This window comes from Drosophila teissieri, chromosome 3R (assembly GCF_016746235.2).
Source record: "Drosophila teissieri strain GT53w chromosome 3R, Prin_Dtei_1.1, whole genome shotgun sequence".
NCBI classification, from domain to species: Eukaryota; Metazoa; Arthropoda; class Insecta; order Diptera; family Drosophilidae; genus Drosophila; species Drosophila teissieri.
In genome coordinates this window covers 10,144,205-10,167,506 of record NC_053032.1, presented here as the reverse complement: position 1 = coordinate 10,167,506, position 23,302 = coordinate 10,144,205, and the positions used below count along the sequence as shown (strand labels likewise).

The following is a 23,302-nucleotide window of genomic DNA, read 5'->3' as shown; positions in this document are numbered from 1 at the left end:
TTTATAATTCTTTGAAGTAATTTGCAAAAATCACCATCAAAAAAATCAATTGAAAATGCACAGCAAAAAAGGCATAGTTACATTTACAAGTAGTTTTTATTATCGATTACCAACGCGGGCTCTATGAATATTGTTAGTGCAAGGACGTACAAAAGAATCTCTAGAACAATATCACAGAAACTTACTAACTAATTGGGCTTGTCAACTGCGCTGTTAGATATCGGCGTGACCTTTAGCAACGCCATTAGAGTGTAATTGGGAAGCGGAATGCTTTTCAGCTTGTCGTGGAAATTTATGGCATTCATTAGACGATTGAGCGCCGTCTCTCCATCCTCCATCCTCGTTGTGGCTGCGATGAATTGTCGTCTCGTCTGAACTGAATTGTGTGGTGAGTGTGCACTTTAAACCGAAACCAGGTCCAATTGAAGCCCACCGGATCGGATCAAATCGGACCAGATTTCGAGCGGACTACGCCCTAGGCGTAGCTGGCGTCGTGGTCGGGGCATAGACATGATAATCGACGTCGTCGGCACCACCCGCTTCCTCCTCCAAGTCCCGGTTGACCAGCCGTTCGCGCATTCCATACCGCTGCCTGGTGATGGGATGATGGAGAAAAGAGCAATGAATTAGCACTTGAAAATTAGCGCAATTAACCAAGAACTCACTCCAGGTGCGAGCGCCATATGACCAGGCCGGCGTACAGGCAGATGGAGACCAAGGCCAGTGCCACCACCACGATGCCGAGCAGCACGTGTCCCTGGCTAACCGCGTTCGCCTGCACGTCCACCGGGCTCATCTCGATGTTCTCGGAAGCGAAGGTCTCGGTGTCCGTGCTGAACACCACACCGCGACCCTTGAAGCGCTCCTCCAGATCGTCCACGTCGTCCATGCTGCTGTCGTCTTGGTCGGCATCCCCGGATTCCAGGATCTCCACATCGTACTTGTAGTTCTGTGCCAGAACCAAGTTGGTGGCCGAGTTCAGCTGGTCCTCGTCGCGGTGGGGATACGACCGCCTCTGCTGCTCCTCCGATTCCGCCTCTGAGTCGGATTCGTTGGGAGTATCCTGCGAGAAAAACGAGATAAAATTGCAGTTAGTAGCTATAAACATACATGGTAACGTATATTCGCAAGTTATTTGTAATGATATCGTATGTATTTATGAATTGTCTTTGATTGCGTCAATGTTTTTTCCTGTGTATTCAAAAGAAGACTCGTGTCATCGATGTGGCTTTCACTGTCGGCTGAGTAATTGATTTCAAACGGCACGTGATTCTATGCGAGTTCTATGCCGAATTTGGGTCTAGCATTTGAAAGTGGGCGGTGCAAAAGTGTCTACATTGTGGAGGCGTGCTTATTATTTTTAAAGTGGCCTTTAACTTCTTGAGATCATCTTTATGCATATATACAAATGATTGAAGTAGCTTGAAATCCGGTGGTTGTTATGGGCTTTATGGACTTCTCGTAGTAAAAATTTGAGTGGTTTTTAAAAGAATAATATACAAAGTACAATTCTTTTATAAATATAGTAATGTTTTGGATAGACTTATTATTTCCCCATAGTATTAAACGAGTTTTAAGCCAATCTATTTAATATCCAGAGTTCTAGTAAATCGGGTAGTTGACATGGTAACGAGACTAACAATTAAAACTGGAATTTATCCGTGAGGAAATCGGAACCGACGCTGACTCATAACTGAAAATTTCGTGGCTTTGCGTAAGCCAAACGTCTCCCCATATTAATCATCACTGGGAGTCCGACTCACGTTACTGATGTCTCAATTACCCGAGTTAAGGTGATAACAGTCTGCTTTCTATGCGAAACAACTTTGAAAGTGGTACTCATCTCAGGTTAGTTTTGTAAACAGCTGTTTAAACTAGCCAAGTTATCAGTAAGGTCGCCCGAACTTATCTTGCATAATGTATTACCCACATTTTTCCATAAAGAATGTTAATGACTGCCGCAACTACGTTGTGCGGCCAAATGACTGGCTGACTACCAGAGATCACTCTCACTTACAGTATCTGGCTCGAAGCCCTTTGTGCGAGTATATGTAGATTGCTGACCCCGATGACCGCCGAGATCGAGATACGAACTTTTGTAATTGGCAGTAACAATACGTGACTGGTTTTTCAGACTCTGACTCTGTCTCAATCTCATTTGCTCCTAGCCGCTCCATCTCGTGTAATTGGCCGATTTGTTTACAACTAACGACTATAAGCGAGCCACACGAAAAGGTGACAAGCGAGAGATCGAGTTGGGAGATCTCGAAAATCGTAATCTGATTGGGGATTACCCTGGTGGGGCCGAGGGGTTTTCTAAACTTAAAATTCATTCGGACGTCACGACAGTCGAGGGATTACCTAGAATCCGATTCCAAAATGACTCACCCCAGTAAGGGGAGTTGGTTGGGGTATTATCTCTCCCAATTATAATGCCACCAGCGATGGAGTTTCGTGACTAAGGCGTTGTGTACCCTCTAGTCAAAGTTTTTCTTATAATTTTATGCAAAGTTTCTGTGCGTGAGCTTTTTCTTTTTCGTTTTGTCTTTATAAGCGTTTCTTGGGAGCCCCTTAAAAGGCAAACGCCGCGCGTGTCTTCTGCTGGCTTTTGCATTTAATCAAAGTGAAGAGTAAATAAACATTTTTAAAGCGTAAATTTCCGGTTCTGGTAAAAATAAACCGAAAATGCAGTAATGCATTGGCTTGGCTCGTATTTCAACTTCTGGGGTCGTTCGTTACTTAGTGCGTCAGTGCGTCAGTGCGACAGTGCGTCGATTCCAGTCGGAGTGGTTTCTGTCGGCTTTGTCCCGGTCCCGGTCCCGTTCTGCACCTTTTCCGGCTCTCTTTTGCCTGGCCCAGTTACCCAAACGCAGCGATTTGTTGGCCAACTCACCTCCACGACAGCTGTCTTATTTCTGGCCACCTCCCCCACTCCTCCTGCTGCTCCAGCTCCTGCTCTCTGATCACTTAGCTCCTCCGCCTGCGGCTTGTTTAAATCCTGCGAGGGCTTGGCTTGGGCTAAAAGAGAAAGCAATTAAGCAGAAATGAGATAATGCATTCGGTTGAATTAGCCGGTATTTGGTTACAGCTTATCGGGCTACCTGAACAAAAAGCACAGATCTTCCCGGTTTCAGGGGAAACACAAATATTTACCCCGAGATTTCGCAACTAGCACCTTTCGGCCAAATTGCGGGGCTGGGGCTGGGGCTGGATTCAGATATGTTAGCTTATCAGCTTACTCTGATTTTATTCAGAACTAACCAGACCCAGACAATACGAATTTGTTTTGCTGCCACCGCATTATCAGTTGACAATGAATTTTGGGTTACGCATTCTGGCAAACAAAGTAAAAGCGTGTTGGGACTCAAAAACCTGCATTAATTAGCACAGACGAGGTCAATAAAATAGCAATACTTGCGTCAATAAAATATGTAAAGCATGTGAATATGGTTTGCTCCCTTTTAAGATTACAATTTAAAAATATCATCGTTAATAGAAATATGTAAATAGCTCAACAACCCATTTTACCCATTCCTATTGTGACCACTGCCACTGTACACGTCCACTTTAAGATTTGTTTGAATACGCAAACCTGTTCATATATACTAAATAGCAGAAATCAAACAATAAACACATTTCTAATGCCACAAACGATTCGCCAATGCCGATCGCTTGGGATTCGCATAAACCGCTCACGAATCGCTTCAAAATCGCGCGGTAATTGGTGGGCTTCCAAAAGATTCCACATACAAAAGCCAATTAAATTCGAAAAAGCACATGATATAGCCATGATGTCTTGCAATTTATTGCATTCGACATTCGTAAGTCACCCAGTTTTGAATTCAGTACGTGACGATAGGCCAAAGCCTCGAACCGAAGAAAACTTGATCCACTTTTGACAAGTGTCAAAGAGTCCGGAGTTTGTTATCAGTGAGTCGCGGGTGCTAACTTCTTTAGGACAAATAATATAAGTTAAGACCCTGCTCATAAAGTTCTGACACCTCATAATCTGCAGGGAAGCACTGGTGTCATTTGGCCATTGGTTATCGTTGGTTATATACAGGAACATACATTTTAAGGTTTATGTGAGAAACGTGTGTGTAAATAGAATTCAAGAATGTATCTAATCTTTTTACCAAATGTTACTGTACAACTGAATCAATCTAATAAAACGGTCGTAAATAAAGAAATGTCAATTTATCGAAATATTTGCAGGCACTACTATAGTTCTAAGTCCTTAAATAGTAATGAATGCAACTAGTAAGAAACCAAGCTCTCCCTTCTCGGCAGGATCTATGCAGCAGGATCATTATTTAGACCACAACTGTTCGGTTACAATGCCCACGATCGATCATTTACGACATAGCGCAGAAGACCTGGCGAAATCTTATCTGCACTGCGAGCCAGCTGGAGCCCCCTGGAATTAAAGTCTTGCAATTTAATTTCGCGACCTGGCGGGACCTTGATGGACGATTCATTGCGACGGGACGGCGGGCGGTCGCCCATTCAATAAAACCCCATATTTATGCGCTGTAAACCTGGCTCACAAAGGCGGCCCGAACCGGACCTGGTCTTCGCTCTTGGCAGGCACTTAAGGCAAAAGGGTGAACCGTAAACTGTTAGCTGTCTAGCCAAGTGGCCGCTCCATCCAGCCCGATCTCGATCCCATCCAGCTGCGCTGGAAACTAGTTTCCCTGCAGAGGTGGAAGCATCGAGTGTGCGTCGCTCTTTGGGTCTATCTATCTTGTATGGCCGTTGTCACTGTAGATGTATCTTTTATCTGTCGTGGTACTTACACTCCGCCAGCAGCAAAACCAACAGAAGCGCGCTGCTGAAGACCAAACTTTTCCGCAGGGCCATATTGCGAATTTAGATATGCGGGCACCGTCACTTCCTTTATCAATTAGCTCCTTATCACACACGCACAGGTAACGCGCCACTCGATCGCTGGATACTTTGGATGATTAAGCGCTCGTTTGGCTTGTTCTGCGGGCCCCCTTATAAACGTATTATTATTTCTCTCTGCTGCCCGGTTTTACGTGCGTTCGCGACGAGCTTTCCGTTCGGAATGCCAAACTCAAATAATTTCCTCTAACCCTGTTAAAGGCATGGCAATATTATCATCATTGGTCTCTGTTAACTCTCTGTTAACCGATCAAGGTGTCGGGCAGTAACACTGGCTATATCGTAACTGAGTGTTGGGGGTAGTCGAAACCCAGAAATTATTTAGCTTTCTTAACTTTTCTTGGATTTTCGCACCTTGTTACAGAGTGCACGATAACCAATTGTAACAGATATAACTTTTATAAAATAGCAAAAAAAAAAAGTTAAAAATAAATATGAGAATGTCCTTTATTACTCTAGTGGGAAATTATGAATTAAAAAAATTCTTAAATATTTATTGGCTTTTAAATGAAAATTATTTATCAATATAAGAGTTATTTAATTTAGCAGGCTGTTTAAAATATTTAGCAAACTTTTTGAGTATGAATATGAATACTTCAAAATTGCAAACATTTATAACTTTTGAAAAACATGAAGCACATATATAGAAAACAATGACTTCTTATTTTTAAACATTTTTATTTGAGCAACAAACTATACTTTCCCTCAAAGCAGCAAGTGTATGGTCAATAGTAACTCAGTGGATTCACATATCCGTACTATTTATTAACTAAGATGAAATTAAAATGAAGTATTTGAGCTTGTTTTACAGCTTACGTCAGAATGTTTAATGGTCAATGTTTATTGCTCAGCTTTCTGAATGATCTCCATGTTTTAAAAACACCAAAATAAATGGATTGTGTAATAGTATTGGATTTTTATTTTATACACCTCGTAGCATGGCGCCTACGGATGCCCAATTCATCGGGCAACCATAGACTTGGATGTCTGTGATTAAGGTAAGGTAACATAACACTTATTTCTCAAGAACTCGCCAGCTGCTTCAATGGTACATCTAAAAATATTGAAGTATTTATTTTTTCTAGACATTCTGAGTGGCGCTCGGTGTACGTACAACTCTTTGGATTCTGTGTGTACAGTCAATTTACCATGCCCAAGCTGCCCTGAGCGAATTCCATATTTACAAGAGAAGGGGTCGGGAAGGGGTGGGGCCTTAAAATACCTAAACTCAACTATACTCAACAATTTGCTTATGGTCACTACTTATACGCCTACGCCGGCGGTTGCACTTTAAGCTTCAACTTTATAGATTTAGCCAGGACACCAGCGGAGGAACCACGATCCCGACGGCCAATCCCCGCACCGATCACTGCTTCCGTGCTCGCTGGAAGTGGACCGGCGGGGAGCGTGGCCGCAAGGAACGGCCAACCGGGGCGTCATTGGGGGATGAGCCGCGCCGGAGCCGGCAGTCTGCTGTGCCCGGAATTCGTGGGGGAATCTTTCACGGGACCGACCAGCAGCCCCTGCCGGACGACGCAGTCGACTAGTGGCGGACAAAACTTTCAAAGCAATCGAAAGCGAAACCTTTGTACACACTTAATAGAGTCCTGCGGGTCGAGTTCGTGGTCAGTTCGTCGTCAATGCTCAGTGTCCAGTAATCTTTTCGTTTGTTTTGTGGGTGAGAAAATGAGGGAAACTTAAACGGCTCGGTAAAAAAAAGGCGTGGCAGCGCGCTAAACAAATTGCTCCGAGCTGTTGGCGGACAGCTCCATCAGCCGCCAGGCAGCCTTGGGGTTGAGTTCGTTTCGGTCTCGGCACAGCACCCAGACGTAGTGCACTCGCATCACCTTCTCCGGATCGCCCTCGACTACCTGACTCTTCTGGTCCCGCACGCACATAATCTGCTGGGCTTGGAACGTGATGATCAGTACGGGACCCTGCTCCATAACCTTGCCCATTGCCAGTTCGATGTTCTCGATGTCGAGGATCTTGGAGTCCAGGTACAGCCCAGCCTTCTTAGCCTCCTTAATGGGATTGGCGATAATATTGAAAGTGCTCTCAAAGCACCAGTCCTTCAGTATCTCCAAGTCCCCCCGGACAATCGACTCCAGAATATTTGGAATGATGTCCGTTTCGCAGTCGCGAAGGAAATCCTTCTGATCGAAGCTCGGATCGATCTTCACCAGCTCCGTCATCGTTTCTGAAAGCTCAGTTTTCGAAAAGAGTCCGCCCATGACGTCAGACACTTTGTCGGTGAGCAGGCGGGAGGCACGAATCACAGGGTTCTCAGACTCGTCGTATTTAACCTTCCAGTCAAGCACCTTGTTCACGTAGGTATTATTGTTCTTGAAGTTCTCCCACGACTCGTAGAATTTGGAGTCCTTGTGCAGCTCCATTCCTTGAAATTAAGATTACATTAAGTCCATAAACTGTGATCTTATTAAAAGGAAAAGATTTAGACTCACCAGTTGCTTCCGTGTTGGGCTCCACAACGCGATCGCTGTCGCTCATGTCGAGCTGGACGCGCTTGCGCAACTGGGCAGGAGCGCGATAGACCCTATTTTCTATGCTCGCACTATCCATCTCCTTCTTGATAGTCGTCGTCGTGTTAGAGATGGCCTGGAAAGCACTGGTCTGGCCCAGCTTGCCACTGGTGTCCGAAATCGATTCGCTGACCCCCTTGGCCTTTTTCGAGAGCTCCTCGGTAACCTTTTTGGCTAGGTCCGATTTGCTGGCGTCCTCCAGGACATCGCCTACGCGCTCCTTGATGGCGCCCAGCTGCTCTTTTAGCATGCTAGACGACTTTTGCGCCTCCGATTCGACAATGTTAAACTTCTGCCGCGCCGACTTCAGGGCGTCCGATTCCTCCAGCTTCTGGGCCTCCTCGCGGAACTTTCGGATATTGTCCTTGATCTCCTTGTTCTTATCCATCTCTGCCTTCATGTTGTCGAAGAACTGCGAGAAGAAGCCGGCCCTGCGACCTGGCGCGCTGTAAAAGCGGGGCTGCGGAGTAAAGTCATGACTTAGCCCGGTTGCTCCATGGGGTTTTATGACCCAAACTCTAACCTGCTGCTGCTGCAGGTTCTGCGAGGCCTGCTGGCACGTGAAGAGACAGGCGCGATCCCGCGCAAGGGCAGCTATTCTGTACTGCAAGGAGAAAAAATAATTTAATGCTCGGCCGTTTTAACCTCGAAATAGGCACATGTAAGATGAGATATTCGATGACACCAATGATGACCGGGGTCTTAGGGAACATACCATGGTGGGGATTGGGTGACCGTTCGCAGGGAGTTTGATCGGAGCGAATGTTCGGGAGTGTGGCGTCAGAGGCTCTAAACTTTATGTAATTCCTGCCGCGAACCACGCACGTATCAGCAGTCAGCTGTTCTCTTCGTTCAGCGCGCGCCTGTGTTGCAAAACGACCGCTCTACGCCGGCGGAAGCTATTGCGATAGTTCGTTTCGTCGGTAGTCCGATGGTCCCGGGCCGATATCATGAGATGCCGTCACAGCGCGCGAAATTCGAATAGTGTGCAGTGATTATGTTGTGACGGCGAGTAGCGCGTGTGGGTGCTTAGTTTTGGGAGATATTTTCGTATTTTTTGTTGATAACTCAGGCTTTGTTGCTGTGTTGTAGTACAAGTTTTAATTGCGCGGTGTCCAAGTAAACATAAGTCTACATACACTTTTTTGCGAAATTGGTTTATAATATTAACATTTAGCTTTAACTTTTGTTAAAAATATCGATATATTTATCATCGCTGTAGAAAACCTTTAAGCCACCTCTAGCCAGGAACCGTTAGTTGGCGCGTAGCTTTACCACAAATTTCCAAGAATTCCGCCGAGATTGTTCTGTTTGCAGCTGTTTCAAGTTGTCTCAGGGACATACGAATTTTTTTTGATTCCGCGTCACAATTTTAGCCTAGAACCGAGTTTAGTTACATGTACATTATTATTAGATAAAGAAGTATCGCGAATACTTCAGTTGAATAAACTCCGCTTGGTTTTTGGGTGAGGATTTGTGGAAAGTAGAGTGCGCGATAACGGTAACTTTCGACCCGAACTTTCGCCATGTTCCGCAGCAACTTGGAAAGCAGTGGCGCAGCAGCAGTAGGTTTTAAAAACTCCTTTTTTTTTTTGACTGACTGGAAAGATTTTCTTCCCGCAGGATAATTTTTCTGCTTTTCACGCAAGAGGAGGACTCAACATGTTGGGCCTGCAAGACATGTACTTGGACACCAGTGGAGCCAACTCGTCGGCCACTTTGAGTCCGCCCAGCACCCCCCTGACACCGCTGACCCCCGACCCGTCGACGGCTGCTCAGACGACGCACTTCCCTTTTCTGGCCGACAGCGCAGCCGCCGCCAATACACTCCTGCTTCAGCGACAGTACCACTACCACTTGCTGCTACAGCAGCAGCAACAACAACTGGCCCTGGCGAAGCACCAATTGGCGCTGGCTGCATCAGCAGCAGCGGCAAGTGCGAATCACCAGCAGAAGGACGAGATTGCGCGATCCTTGAAAATCTTTGCGCAGGTGACGACGGGCGCAGCAGGTGAGAAAAGAGATGGCGAATAGCGAAATGGCGTCGTTCAAAACGCAATAGGCAAAAACAATTGGCGAGAGCGAGATGACTGTCTTCACAAGTACAGTTATGCCAAAGCCAATGTCCAGGGGCTTAGTTTAAAAGGGGTGCGAAAGCACAGAGCAAAACAGAACTAGTTTAGTTCAAATTGTATAAATTAATAATTGCTGCCGAAGTGTAATTTTCGCCATTAGAAATCTTATTTTAGAACTTTTACTGTTTAGTAGATTTTTAATGACGCTTTAATTTTCTTCGGTTTATGTGCTTTGAAAGATCTGCTTATTTACCACTTGTAACCCCTTCAAGAGATATTTTCAAACGCCCCTGCCTTTTTGGCCATTGACCCTCTCAGCATTTTCGGTATTCCTCTTTTTCACTTCAGAAAGCCATTTTGCGTCTTATATTTTCTTTAAGTTCTCTGCTTTGTCTTGTTTGTTCCTGTTTTTTGTGCAAGCACTAATCCGTATTTGCGTATGGCATTTCTGAAATGCATTTAAAACTCGAATAATACCCAAATCGAACTGGACACGGTAATGAAAAGCTTGCTATTCGCAGAAAATGCGGCTGGCTCGGTGCAGGATGTGATGCAGGAGTTCGCAACCAACGGCTATGCGAGCGATGATCTCAGCCGCTTTTCCTACGGGAGTACTCCGCCACAGCCGCAGACGCCACCGCCATCGCAGCAACAGCAGGGGATGCATCTGCCACTGGGCCGCAATCCTGTCCAGCTGCAGTCCAATGGAGCGAACTTAATGTCAAATCCACTCGCCACCCATTGGCTGAACAACTACCGCGAGCAGCTGAACAACGTGTGGCGGAACATGTCTTACATGCCAGCCGCCTCCAGTACAGTGGGCTTGCAGGCCCAGGCTCAGGCTCAGGTCCAAGCAGCGGCCACTGTGTCTCCCAATCTCGGCGTGGGAATGGGTCTGGGATTGCCCGTGCAGGCCGACCAGCTGCGCGGAGCCTCTAATCCCAGTAACAATAATAACAACAAGGTGTACAAGCGATACAACAGCAAGGCCAAAGAGGTGAGTAGATCTTGTCCCAAGGTCATATTATTAAAAAGATTTTTAACTTATAAACTATTTGATATTTTCCCTTACAGATCAGCCGCCACTGCGTTTTTTGTGAGAATAACAACGAACCAGAGGCGGTGGTCAACAGCCACACAGTGCGAGACAACTTCAACCGAGTGCTGTGCCCCAAACTACGCACCTATGTGTGCCCTATCTGCGGGGCATCTGGGGACTCGGCTCACACTATTAAGTACTGCCCCAAGAAACCGATCATCACCATGGAGGATGCGATCAAGGCGGAATCGTTCCGCCTAGCCAAGAGCAGTTACTACAAGCAACAGATGAAGGTTTAGAGGGAAAATCCAGCAGGAGCAGAAGCTCTGGAAGCTTTTGTAGCGTTTATATAACTAGAAATATATATACGCCTTCCGATCAAAGCTGGGTTAACCAGATAGACAATACGTTTAAATAGCGCCTGGCGCGTTCGATTTTAAGGAGTTTTAGAGACTTATCTCGTGCCTATAGTTCTTATAGTATAGACAACGAACGATCACTCAAAACACAGTCAATAATTCAAATATTTATGTCTGTTTCTGTGAAAAGGAAACTAATTTTGTAATAGAAGACTCACAATATCGTAATACTTGTTCAATCGTCGTGGCCGATAGAAACATCTCACAATCCGAAAGTTGATCAATGGAATTGGTCTGCAACTGGTCGCCCTCATTTTGTCAAATGCTCGTTTGCGGCCGAAAAATTTCGATATATCTACAATTGATATACAATCTGTACTAAATTTTGAAAAAGAACACTTTGAATTTCGAACTGTCATTCGTATCATTAGAATTTAATTTAAAACTTGCTTAAGGAAAGAGCAAGGAACACTTTCGTTGAAATCGGCTACACTTTCATTGTAAAGTTTTAAATTTGACAATCCACATTTTTTGATAGATAAGCGAAAAGTATTTTTATTACATGTATCGCAACAATTCAATACAAAACACATCTATATATATATGTTATATATTTATTAAATCGTGTTATATTAATCAATTTTTCACACATGTAACCACAAGCCCATTACTTAATTTTTTTTATTTTTTTCAAAAAGGTGTATATAACTGAAGTTGAAAAATTCAATGGCGCAAGTGCTAAATAAAGATTAAGGTTACAATTTAAGGAAACAATAATTCGTTTTGCGTTTAAAACTAGTCTTTGTCGCCTTCGCGGCGTTTTTCAAAAAGGGCCAGGAAGATGCCATCGGTAAGATCACTATCCGGCAGACAATAAAGGCAGTTCTTGCCAATATTAGGATAGTCCTTGTCGCCCACATTATGCCACTTGTTGCGTAAAGCCTTCTTGCAGCTGAGGAGCTTGTAGGATGGATTTAGCTGAAGACAGCGCTCCACCACCTGCTCATTTTCCTCCTTCCACAACGAACACGTGCAGTATGCAATACGTTTAACGTTCGGGAACGAACCCATCGCGTGCGATAGGATCTTAATTTGTAAACCCTGCAGCTTGTACAGCCGGCTGTCATCTTTTGGCTCGTCGCACACGGTCATGCGGTTCTGCATTCCGCTTCCAGAGCAACTGGGGTCTACCAGGATGTACTCTACGTCTTTAAAGCGATCGGATGCTGTCATTTAAATATATTACTTATTAAATATTTATTGGGAAATATTCAAAAACTCACTTAGGCTTAACGCGTCTCCCAAAATGGGTTTCACGATCTTGCATCCAGCCTGCTCGGAAATGTCACACAGCGTCGTATAGCGTTCGTGGTCCTGCTCCACGGAGTAGATGCATCCCTGGTTCTGCATCACGTTGCATAAGTGCAGTGTCTTCATCCCGGGAGCTGCGCACATATCCAGCACAGTGGCTCCCGTCGGTGGAGCAAGTAGTTCGGCGGCCAACGATGTGGCCTTGTTTTGCAGTATAAGCCTCTTGCTGCGCACCAACTCATGGGTGCCCCAGTAGTTGGCCCACTTGGCTGGGAAAATGAGCAAACCCTCTACATGCATATCTGTCATGAACTCGTCCTCCTCAAGGGATTTTATGGCAGTCAGGAAATCCGCATAACTGGTGTCCGCAGGCAGTTCCTTGCGCCGCCAGTTCTCCTGAGACAGGTACTCCAAGGCCTCCGCCAAACTGTATAGATTTGTGTTGATTCGCACATATCGAGGATTGGGTTCTGTGTGGGCAAACAAAAAAACGAGTTCAAAAGTGTGTCAAAGTAAGATTTATTAAGAGTGAAACGTAGTTACTGGTCCTTCAAAAGGTCGAAATGACCTGGAATTGACTGTCAAGACATGACTGGCTTTTTACATATCTCTTTGAAGCATTCAGGACACTTAGTTACTGATTCTTCTTTGGCTCTACAGCTTCTGGCTCTTCCTCCTCATCCTGCTGCACCGGCTCCAAGGGTGGTGGCGGCTTCTCACGGAAAGCCTTTAATACATACATTGCCACCACTAGGTTAACAACTACAACAGCCGTGAGAACAGACCAACAGTTGACCGTGAAGAGATCAAGATGGGGAAAGGACTCCTGCAGCCAGCTGCGCACACCATAGAAGCCCAAGAAGGGCAGCGTGAACATGAGGACACTGTAGGCCAGCAGCCAGAGGAAGACCTCCGCACTAGTGTCCTCCTCCTGAGTATGATGCTCCACGGGAGGATCAATGACAGCCAGGGAATCATCACTGGCAGCTGTCACCACATCGACCTGCTGTTTCCTGTTTTTCTTGCCCATTTCAACCGGCTAATACTGGTAATTGGTGGGTTAACCTGCCTTTCTTTTGGATTCCGGAATCACTGATTGACTTCAGCAGTCGCTCCCTGTAACTTCGCACCGTTTGCACAGGTTTGCTTTCCCCGTTCAGCTCCTTCTTGCCAAACACCAGTTCGGTGACTAGAACCTTGGCCAAGCTGGGGTCAAAAGTGGGGTTGTCCTTGAGCAGTCCTGTCTCCTCAATAGCGTTTTCCACCGCCACCCGATTTTCGCAAAAAATTGTCAGCAACGTCGTCAAAGTGCGTGTACGCTACAAGTGCGAGAAGGAAAAGTTATGCGCATATTCGACTGATCTGCAGCGCTGAGGTCCTCCCATTCACTTACGGCATGCTTCTCCGCGAATATCAAGGTCTTGATGGACTTCTGCTTCTGCAATGCTGTCTTCAAAATCTTGGCCGTCGCCTTGTATTGGGAGGGAACTTTTACGGAATGCGGTTTTTTACTCATTTTTGTCACGTGCACGTGTGTGCGTTGTTTGCGCTAGAGCCGGTGCAACCACTCACGACAGTATCGATATGTATATCGAATATCAGGGCTGTCGATGGGCTCGTCGCGGCGATTGAAACTACGGAGTTATGATTCATGATGATTTGAAAGTCCTACAATTAATGAAAACGTTTATTCTCGTTATGTTTGCTCCCTTTAAATCTCGTTAGCAAATTATAACTACAAAACATATACGTTCTATCGAATATATTTTTAAAAGTTTCAAGAATATCGGATTATGAGATCAATTGGCAGTGTGACCATTCGTTGTGAGCAAAACGTACTCGTATTTCTAGCATTGCCAACACAAGGAAATACTCCTGTTCGAAAGTTTTAGCGCGAAACAGTTGCAGTTTAAAATTTCGAAGTGTGCCTCTTTTTTAAGGTTTAGATTTGGGTTGAACAAAATGTATATTTAAATATGTCGTGATTTATCCACGACAATTATAACGACTTTTGGTTCTGATTCGATTCTTGCTTGTCAATTGTGTTGTGCATTACTTTTTTGCATTAAAGCATACAGCTACCAAATGTGTACGAAGAATATAGAAAAAACTGAGAGGTTAGTTGCCACGGAGTTTTTTGTAATAAAACATCCGATTAAAAATGGTTTAATTTAAACTATGTCTTCACGGTCATGTTTTGCGTAAACTAACAAAAATTCTAAAAGATTTCGAAAAAAATGAACGAAAACCATTAGTTAAGAACTTTTCTTTATAATTTTTTATAAAAAGTCATGTTGAACAAAATGTTTCTTTTATTTGTTAATTTTATTTTTCGTTCACAATTATTATTATATGATTGCCTTTTGGTTACATTAATAAAATTTGTATCGGTCATACGCTATATTACTTGAATTCGGAAAACGCGTCTCGTGTGTTCCCAAATTGGTATTAGGTCAGTAAATCATAGATGGAGTACATCCTAACGACAGAATGTAAAAACGAAAGGGTCAAAAATTAATGTGGATGGCTAAATGTTTGTTTCTTATTAATCTAACATACTTCTTCAAGCAGACATAATCGAGGGCGGTCAGTGCAACGAGTCTGACCCAAAAGCGCGTAGGCTAATGGGGCTCATGATCAGGAAGTTCGCGGACACCATTCTTACCGCGCCGTACTGTGGACGCCGGCGCCTAATAAAACGACAACGTCGTTTTATGCAATGGCCCTGGTCTAAACTCTTACTGAAAGTACTGATTTGGTTATAGGGAAAACTGACTTAAACGATAGTGTTGGTGGAGGAGGAAAAGCAGGCGGCGTCTCCAGGAATATGGTTCTGAAAATTAAACTTTCCCAAACGCCTGTAACGGTGGAGACATACCAATTTGGAGATTGAGGACTTTTTGAGGCAGGCAGGGAATTCCTGGCCGCTCTTCTGGGCGAGTTGCCTGAACTTGAGAGGGAATCGTGATTAGCACGGTTTGGTTTATATTTTTTTGGTTTATATTTTTTAAACTATATTTAAAAATTTATTTACCTATATGTGCACAGCTAAACTAACCTCAGTTCCTGGCATTACATCGTCTTTGTTAGGAACTACCTTTTGCTACTTAAGTAAAACGAGCTACCAAAAGCATTGCGACTGCTGCTCAAGTTCTAGTAAATATTAAACTTTTTTTGGTGGGCCCACATTTATCTATTTTTTGCAGATTTTGAAAGTAGAAAATGTGGATTTAAAAGGCTTAGAAAAATAAAATTTAAAAAAATAAAAAAATGCTCTGTTTTACTTTGTTAATTTTTGTTAAACAAGTATATGAAAATATGACAATTGATAAATATTTTTTTCCACCTTATCAATGAACGCAAATATAGACAGTGTATTGTACGGGTATTGCATTCAGCGCTTAAAGTAATAGTGATATAATATTAATATAATATTTATAAAACGGCAAAAAGGGTCAACAGCTGATAACCGAAAAACGAAGTTCCAGTGGCAGGGAGGAGGACGACGAAATGTTGAATTGCCAGGAAAACATCCTGAAACTTGAAGCTACGTTCTTCCACATGGTTGATTAACTTTTTGCGCAGCAGTTGGAAATAGTAAGTACCACTATTGCCGATTCCTAGATTAAGATTCGGTTAAAGCTTAAATTGTATTTCAGATTCCCAAGAATAAAAAATTTCCGCCTGAAGGCCGCATCCCGAAGGATGCATGACGAAGGATGTTTTTTTGTTTTCCTCTCGCCAGAATTTGGCCCAATTAAATTCGGTATTCGAAAAAAAACACGCCTCCTCCCCGAAACAAACCGACGAAAAAACTCGGTGGCGCCGGGAACAAAAAAGAGCACGAGAGAGAGAGAGTGCCCTCATAAAAAACATAAACAAGCATTTTTCACTAGTGTGCGTGAGGGGAGAGAGAAGAGAGCGAAAAACGACTTTTGAAAAAAGACGCTCTTCGCTGTGATTTTTTTCAGTCAGTTTTTCGACGGTCGTGAACACGAACAGTTATTCTAGCTCCTCCTGTTATGCTGCTTCTGTTTGTGTTTTTTGCGTTTGCCGCGACGTAAACAACCGAAGAGCCGAGCTTACGCCCCCCCAAGTGCTCCTACTCCACGCTCCCCTCGCAACGTGCTCGTTGTAATTGCAATTAATAGTCGCTGGCCGCCGAAAAAGTAAAATTTCGGGTGTCCGATACAAGAAGGGCAAAAAGCACAAGTGCAGAAAAAACAAAAAACCATAAGCTTGCCGTGTGTGTGCGTTGGTGTGTGTGTGTATTTTTGGCGTGCGCGGCCATTTTTCTTGTTGCCTGTCGAGAGTCTCTTCTGTGTGCGAAAGAGAGGCCCGACCGCAAAGCAGAACGTAGCAAACTACGCAAATCCCCACTAAATTCGCTAATTTTCGCTAAATAAATCAATCGCGGGGGGCGCCCAAAAACAAACAAAAGTTTGAAAATAGAGTGCCGCTGACCACAAACAAATCACCTGCGCCAGTGTGTGTGAGTGTGTCAGTGTGCGAAACAGGCGGGCTCCCACCCACAATCAGTCGGCGAACACGTGCTCCAAAATATCAACAAAAGTTGGCCCACAAACATAAAAAAGGGGGCCGCATCTGCATCCGACCCGAACGCCGGAACACAAAAGGCACTTTCAAATTGGTAAGTACTTTGCGCTGCACGAGCATGTTGTATTTATTTGCCTTATTGGTCAAACACACTTGGCGATTGCGGCTCGAGTGTGTTTGTTTCTCTTTCCCGCGCTCGAGCACAGTGGGCGTAGTTGTCATAATTGTAAGACTCTAAAAAGCTAACCCATAAAATACTTTTCATTGTTCAAAATTGTTATAAAGATTTATTTTTGGTAATAGATGTCAAAAGTTAAAAAAGAAAAGGGTTCCTATTCTTATGGTTACAAATGTATGCCTACAATATTACATATGTATATTAATCTGCCGTCTGCTTTATTTCTGCTAGAAAAATATTAAACGATTCAATCATGATTTTTAACAACTTCTTAAAGTTAATATAAAACTCTCGGAAAAAAGTTCTACCCATAGTGCTCTTATATCATAAAGTATTTGTTTTCCTCGTTCAAAATTATATATTTATTAGATATTATAGAAGGTTATTCTCTGTTTATTATATTTAACGTGGTTTATTTGTTCTTTTTTAAATTTTTCTAATGCAAAAATGTTTATTATTGATTTTCATGTATTCAATTGGTTAAGACATTGTTTATTTTGAAAATAAATAATATCACAATTTTTTAAAGTGTTTGCCCAGTGTTCCGTTGTTCAAGTATTTAGGCTTATTTCCGAATCTTCGATATGCGAAGAATAATCCAAAACTTCTAAGCTTTAAACATTTGTTAGCCAAATACGACTGTCAACAAATAATTAAACTACAATAATTTGAAAAGCGTTTTACAAACGTGCTCCACTACTTGACCATTCGTTTTGTCGCTTGTTTGACTTTTAATGCTTGTTCCCATTCATTTGGTGGCGGTTTTTTTTTCATGTTTGTGTGTCGATGCCTTTTTATCTTCCACTTTTTTTGTACTCATCAAATAGTCGCTTCTTTTTTCGCACACATGTCGCCCCCAACGAAAGAGAGTCAGAGAGCCGTCCGATTTGCGGTTATTGCGCTGTTGTTGTTGTCCGCTCGCTCGTTCGTTTGTTTATGCTCGCTCTTTGCTCTCTTTTGTTTTCAGCTGCTCGCGCTCAATTAATTTTCGTTGATTCGTTTTTTGTGAGTAGGTTTTTTGTGTATACTATTTTATTTATACGCTTTTCGGGCTTCTCTTTCTCGTGTTTTTTTTTTGTGGGGGTTTTCTTCTTTTTGTTGTATTTTTGGGGCCCGATTGCGTTTATTTATTCCCCATTTCCCCATTTGCATTTATTAGGTTGAGCGGCCGATTTCCGGTGTTTCTGGATCTGTAGTTACACGATAACGATTCCGGCTTCTGTTTTTTGTTTTCTGTTGGCCGCCACTTTCGCTTATTTCATATTGCAATTGTTTGTTCGGCAAACAATTGTTTGCTTGTCGCCCTGTCTCGCTCTAAATGTGCGCAACAAGCGAGTGGCGCGTCCTTTTATTTTCTGCATTACATTGCCGCCCTCCCCCTTCTCATCCCTCTCCCTGGAATTCCTGCTGCCATGCTGTTCAATTGTCCAACGTCAGCATTAACAACAACAACAGCAGCAGCAGAACCGGTTATTTTGACCAGGCAAAACAAAAAAGCCAAAAACCAAAAATTGAATTTACCTCTGACGTCAACACCCACCCGACCAAAAGGTCGTATTCAAATTCGCGCTCAAAACTCAAGAATTGTCGAAGACATCGATTTGCGATTGGTTTGCCATTTTTTTTATAGTGCGATTCAGGCTTTACATTTATTTCAGAATATTGTTTTACTACTAGTATGTACACATACATATTGTGTATCGTAAACCAATCTAGTTTCAATAAAAAAATTTAGAGTTTTAAATAGTCGAGTTTAATAGTTCAATTGTTTGACATTTTTAAAAATTTAGAGACACGAAACCATTAAGCCCATTACGATCCCTGAAGTATCCATTAGTTTTAAAACTACATTTCGTATCAAAAGTAATGTAATGTTTTTTATGAACGTCATAAATATTTCCGAACCTTAAAATATAATTTAAGTTAAAATTTAAAACATTTGCTATTGGATTTTTGAAATGACTTTTGCTTGTTTAGTGGAAAAGATTCTAGCATCATTTGTATTTGTCAAGATTCAAATTGTGCGTATGTTCGTCAATGTAGTGGACTGATATTTTGAAAATACTTTTAAAGCAACGCATTTAATGTTTTTTAAGAACAAATTTCGACGCATTGTTATTCAGAGAAACTTAAATTATTCATCCAGCTGAAATAATTAAACGCATCGTTAAAAAACGTCAAGTTGTATTTAGCTTTATCTCAAAGTATCCCTTTCAAATCCGCTTCAGTTTTGATTCAACGAGCAACAATTTTTAGACAGATAATATATTTTTTAAGAAAGCTGCCCAATTTTGAGGAAATTTCAAATAAAACGTTGTTTGTACTTTCAAACTTCGGAACTCGCTCTTTTAATGTGGTTACACAGTTGCTTGGGGATCACAATGTTTTAACCAATTCCTTCTGGATTACACCCCAAGAACATCATTGGTCCATCGGAAACTCATCATTGGGACATCGCCTTAAAAAAATGGTGAAGATGTAGTTGCATTCAGTTCTCGAGGTTGTTGACACGTTCCGTTGGCGCCCCTGACGTTTTTTGCCTTTTTGCTTTTTTGCCAGCCCATCACCTGCCCACAGAGTAACCGCGATTTTGGTTCTTCGGGCCAGAATGCGATTCCATTTCGCTTTCCATCTGGTGGTTGTCACCAACAATTTCTGGCCGCAAGCGCCTTTTTTGTTTATCTTGTGATTTTTTCCGTTGACTAACTCTTTTTTGCCCGGCATTGTTATTAATTCTCTTCGCTTTTTGCGCCCCATTGGCAGCTTTTTACTGGGTTGCAGTTGCTTTCAGTCAGTACCTTCTCCGGGCACTTTTTGACTTTTGTGCCAAAGCGCGCAGCACGTTTAATTCACAAACAATTAATTAATTCATGCATATTTATGTTAATGTGCAGAAATTAATGTACCCAGCGGCGGGGAGTGGAGCGGCCAAGAGGCGGAATCAAAAAGTAGTTTAAGCACTTGTGCCGACTGGGCACAATTTTGTGGATTCAAGAATTACAATATTTCTGTACTTTCAGCACAAAAACGCGCCGAGTTGTGTAAACCCGCCGCCAGTGAAGTGTCGACTTCCCGGCGACGAAGACCGCAGCTCTTTTCCACTTGCCATTACCGCACAGGCTCGTTCTGCTGCTGACCAGGCCCCCAAACTGGACGCCCGCACCATCGCCTACCGCCCGCTGACCCTTGGCGGCCACCAGACGCCGCTTATGGCCGAACTGCCGACGGCGCCGAACGGCGTCCCCAGCGGCGATTACCTGCACCGCTCCATCGATCAGCTGCGTTCTCTGGGTCACCTGACCACCGCCCAACTGGTCCACGACTACAAGCCCTTCAACATTAGCGAATTCCGGCAGAATGTCGCGGAGCGACTCGACTACTCGCTGAAGAACGGCCTGGCGCATCACCAACAGCAAATGGTCATGGAGCAGCAGCCACATCCCGACCAGCAGCAGCAGCAGCAGCAGCATTTGCACCACCCACAGCAGCAGCAGCAACACCCGCCGCAGCTGAAGGTCAGCTACAGTGCGCCCAACTCGCCGCCCACTCCCCACGAGCAGCAGGAACAGAAGGTAATTCTCTTTTCCAAAACAGGATGTTGATAAAAAAAAGCATATGACACACATATAAATGATACATTGAAGATCGATTCTGGGCTATATTAAAGCTCCTTTAACATTTCTTTGGCTTAAAGTCTAATTAGAAGTTGTAAAACCTGTTTTTTCGACTAGAACCAAACTTCTGATATTTTACATTTAAAGACTCAAAAATCAATATCCTTTTAAAATTTCTTTGAAAACAGTTATCTCAACAATTATCCTGATAAATAGCTAAGACAGAGAATTAGCAAATGGATTTCCAAATTCAAATGATTAATCTGTAAAGGCGTGATAGGGATATTTCCATTCAATCTCTTTCTTTATAATAAACGGACCTTAAAACAATAAAACCTTATATCTACTTCCAGTACGACCCGAATCGATCGCCGCCGCGTCAGCAGATGAGCAGTGCCAGCGGGAGTGGTAGCAACGGATCCTCGCCTGAGGAAGAGAGCCGCCGAGGAGATGGCGATCAAGCCAAGCCCTACAAGTGCGGATCGTGCAGCAAATCCTTTGCCAACTCTTCGTACCTGTCGCAGCACACGCGGATCCACCTGGGGATCAAGCCGTACCGCTGCGAGATCTGTCAGCGCAAGTTTACGCAGTTGTCGCATCTGCAGCAGCACATCCGTACACACACGGGTGACAAACCGTACAAATGCCGGCACGCCGGCTGCCCGAAGGCCTTCTCGCAGCTCTCCAATCTGCAGTCCCACTCGCGTTGCCACCAGACCGACAAGCCTTTCAAGTGCAACTCCTGCTACAAGTGCTTCAGCGACGAGATGACCCTGCTGGAGCACATTCCCAAGCACAAGGACTCCAAGCACCTGAAGACGCACATCTGCAATTTGTGTGGCAAGTCGTACACGCAAGAGACTTACCTTCAGAAGCATCTGCAGAAGCACGCAGAAAAGGCGGAGAAGCAGCAGCACCGCCACACGACCCAGGTTACTGCCCACCAGCAGCACGTACCGGCGAGCGGAATCGGCTTGAATCTGCAGCGCCAGGCCATGAACGATGTGAATGCCGCTTATTGGGCCAAAATGGGCGCAGACAGTGCGGCGGCTTCGCTGGCGGAAGCCATTCAGCAGCAGTTGCCGCAGGCTGGCGGTCAGCCCTACGGCAACTTTGCATCCCTGCAGCAGCAGCATCAGCAACAGCAGCAGGAACTGCTGCAGCAGCATCATCAGCGATTGGCAGACACGCCGGGGCATTCGCACAGTCCTCACGAGGAGGCCACGGGCGAGGATCTCGTCCTGCGTCAATCCACACCACAACATCACCTTCAGCAACAGCAACAGCAGCAGGCGCAGCAGCAACAACAAGCGCAGCACCAGCCATCGCCTGGACCGGGAACCTCGGCGTTTACTCCACTGTCAGCCACAGTGGCTCCACCGCCGCCGCCTCATCTTCAGCAGCATCGCGGTCCGCCAGCGGCCACCGCTGCCTATCTCTATCAGCAGAATGCGGCGGCAGCAGCAGCAGCTTTCCCCACACAGCTCATCTCGCTTCACCAGATCCGGAACTATGCCCATCAGCCAGGAGCGGCGGGCCTCATCGCTGGCGATCATCTCACCTTGGGACTGAGCGCTGTTAATGCCGCCAAAGAAAAGGCGCAATAGTACAGGCCAGGTCGGGGCCAAAAGAGGCAGCAACGATGACATTAGCTTAGGGTCAACGTTTAAGCTGGTATGAACACAAAGGAGTAAAAGCTGCAAAGCGTCGTATTTTATTCTCTTTGAATCCATACCAATTGAAACACTGAACGTAAAATAAGTTACTTTTAGTTTCAAGTTGGCATAGGCGTAGGAGCTGGGACTGCAACTGGTTTCTTCTAAGCATCCTTCCAAATTCATAAAAACTTGTATACGATTCGGTCCAAATCAACTCCATCACTGCCCAAACCAATAAGAAAGTAACTGCAATTCTCCAGGTTCTGCGCTATTTTCAACTATAGAAATAGTTTATCTAGATCAACTCAGGATTTTAAATACGATATTTATGCCCCCTTTTAAATATCTATAAGCAATATTCAAATTAAAACCTTGAACTATATAAATAAGTCTATTATAAATAGTTCACAGTTTTATTTTGTACTAGGAGCAGTACAAAGTACAGCGATAAACCTAATTATATTATTATGATATATGATATATATATGTATATATTATAATGTACATATTTGTATGTAAAATTGTGCTGTACATTTATACGTATCAACCTTTATTTAGGACGCTAGATACTTTCTAATTTATCAACTAATTAGTGAAGTAAAGATATTTTCTACTTCTTAGGCAAGCTGAAAGAGAAATAGATTTGAAAATTCAATTGTAAAATTCAACCAATAAAGATTGTAACTATTTATAAAAGCATTACTGTGGTGTATTAAACTTTCCTGAGGATTTGCATTTTCATTAGCGAATCAAAGCGGATCGAATTTATGCAACGATCCAGAAAAATGCAACCTAATCCGCTTAGCAACCTTAAGAAGAACTCCTTTGTGCCCGAGGCGACATAAGAGATTTATGTTCACCCCATATAATCTGAGTATCCACAGGGAAATGTACGGCTACGATCGTATCGAAGTTTGTCTTTAAATTTCTCTCACTCGCAGCTGCTGTTCGGCTTAAGATGTGACAGTGGCGTAGTTTGAGGGGCGATTTAGGGGGTCAACCCTCGCTAAAATGTGCCCGTCAGATTCTCTCCTCAAGTCGAAATGGCCGAATAATGATTGAT

At 43.8% G+C, this 23,302-nt stretch overlaps 6 protein-coding genes across 9 annotated transcripts; 2 read left to right on the top strand and 4 right to left on the bottom strand.

Moving 5' to 3' along the window:
* Window positions 1-77: 77 nt before the first annotated feature.
* LOC122622535 lies at window positions 78-5,063 on the bottom strand. Its single transcript, XM_043801050.1, has 4 exons — window positions 4,797-5,063; window positions 2,894-3,018; window positions 666-1,063; window positions 78-592 (listed from the first exon to the last, which is right to left on the bottom strand). Exons 1-4 carry the CDS (start codon window positions 4,858-4,860, stop codon window positions 469-471), a joined length of 711 nt encoding a protein of 236 aa, XP_043656985.1. The 5' UTR covers window positions 4,861-5,063; the 3' UTR covers window positions 78-468.
* Window positions 5,064-5,797: 734 nt separating this feature from the next.
* LOC122622532 (mitochondrial import inner membrane translocase subunit TIM44) lies at window positions 5,798-11,495 on the bottom strand. Of its 4 annotated transcripts, none has more exons than XM_043801043.1 (4): window positions 11,140-11,495; window positions 7,972-8,052; window positions 7,371-7,908; window positions 5,798-7,303 (listed from the first exon to the last, which is right to left on the bottom strand). In XM_043801043.1, exons 1-4 carry the CDS (start codon window positions 11,347-11,349, stop codon window positions 6,639-6,641), a joined length of 1,494 nt encoding a protein of 497 aa, XP_043656978.1. In that variant the 5' UTR covers window positions 11,350-11,495; the 3' UTR covers window positions 5,798-6,638. The 4 variants fall into 4 exon arrangements, with proteins under 4 accessions (XP_043656978.1, XP_043656980.1, XP_043656977.1 ...); XM_043801045.1 differs by lacking the exon at window positions 11,140-11,495 and adding an exon at window positions 8,164-8,494; XM_043801042.1 differs by having other exon boundaries at window positions 7,371-8,052.
* On the top strand, window positions 8,719-11,523 carry LOC122622534 (protein nanos). Its single transcript, XM_043801049.1, has 4 exons — window positions 8,719-9,013; window positions 9,072-9,459; window positions 10,045-10,520; window positions 10,598-11,523. The coding sequence occupies exons 1-4, from the start codon at window positions 8,975-8,977 to the stop codon at window positions 10,859-10,861; spliced, it is 1,167 nt and encodes a 388-aa protein (XP_043656984.1). The 5' UTR covers window positions 8,719-8,974; the 3' UTR covers window positions 10,862-11,523.
* Window positions 11,524-11,588: 65 nt separating this feature from the next.
* Window positions 11,589-13,797, bottom strand: LOC122622533 (28S rRNA (cytosine-C(5))-methyltransferase). Its single transcript, XM_043801046.1, has 4 exons — window positions 13,626-13,797; window positions 13,302-13,551; window positions 12,205-12,702; window positions 11,589-12,147 (listed from the first exon to the last, which is right to left on the bottom strand). The coding sequence occupies exons 1-4, from the start codon at window positions 13,746-13,748 to the stop codon at window positions 11,717-11,719; spliced, it is 1,302 nt and encodes a 433-aa protein (XP_043656981.1). The 5' UTR covers window positions 13,749-13,797; the 3' UTR covers window positions 11,589-11,716.
* LOC122622536 lies at window positions 12,734-13,444 on the bottom strand. The gene has a single exon (XM_043801051.1). It carries the CDS (start codon window positions 13,260-13,262, stop codon window positions 12,867-12,869), a length of 396 nt encoding a protein of 131 aa, XP_043656986.1. The 5' UTR covers window positions 13,263-13,444; the 3' UTR covers window positions 12,734-12,866.
* Window positions 13,798-16,218: 2,421 nt separating the features above from the next.
* On the top strand, window positions 16,219-22,812 carry LOC122619997 (zinc finger protein squeeze). The gene is made up of 3 exons (XM_043797249.1): window positions 16,219-16,883; window positions 19,988-20,539; window positions 20,935-22,812. Exons 2-3 carry the CDS (start codon window positions 20,177-20,179, stop codon window positions 22,186-22,188), a joined length of 1,617 nt encoding a protein of 538 aa, XP_043653184.1. The 5' UTR covers window positions 16,219-16,883; window positions 19,988-20,176; the 3' UTR covers window positions 22,189-22,812.
* Window positions 22,813-23,302: the final 490 nt, after the last annotated feature.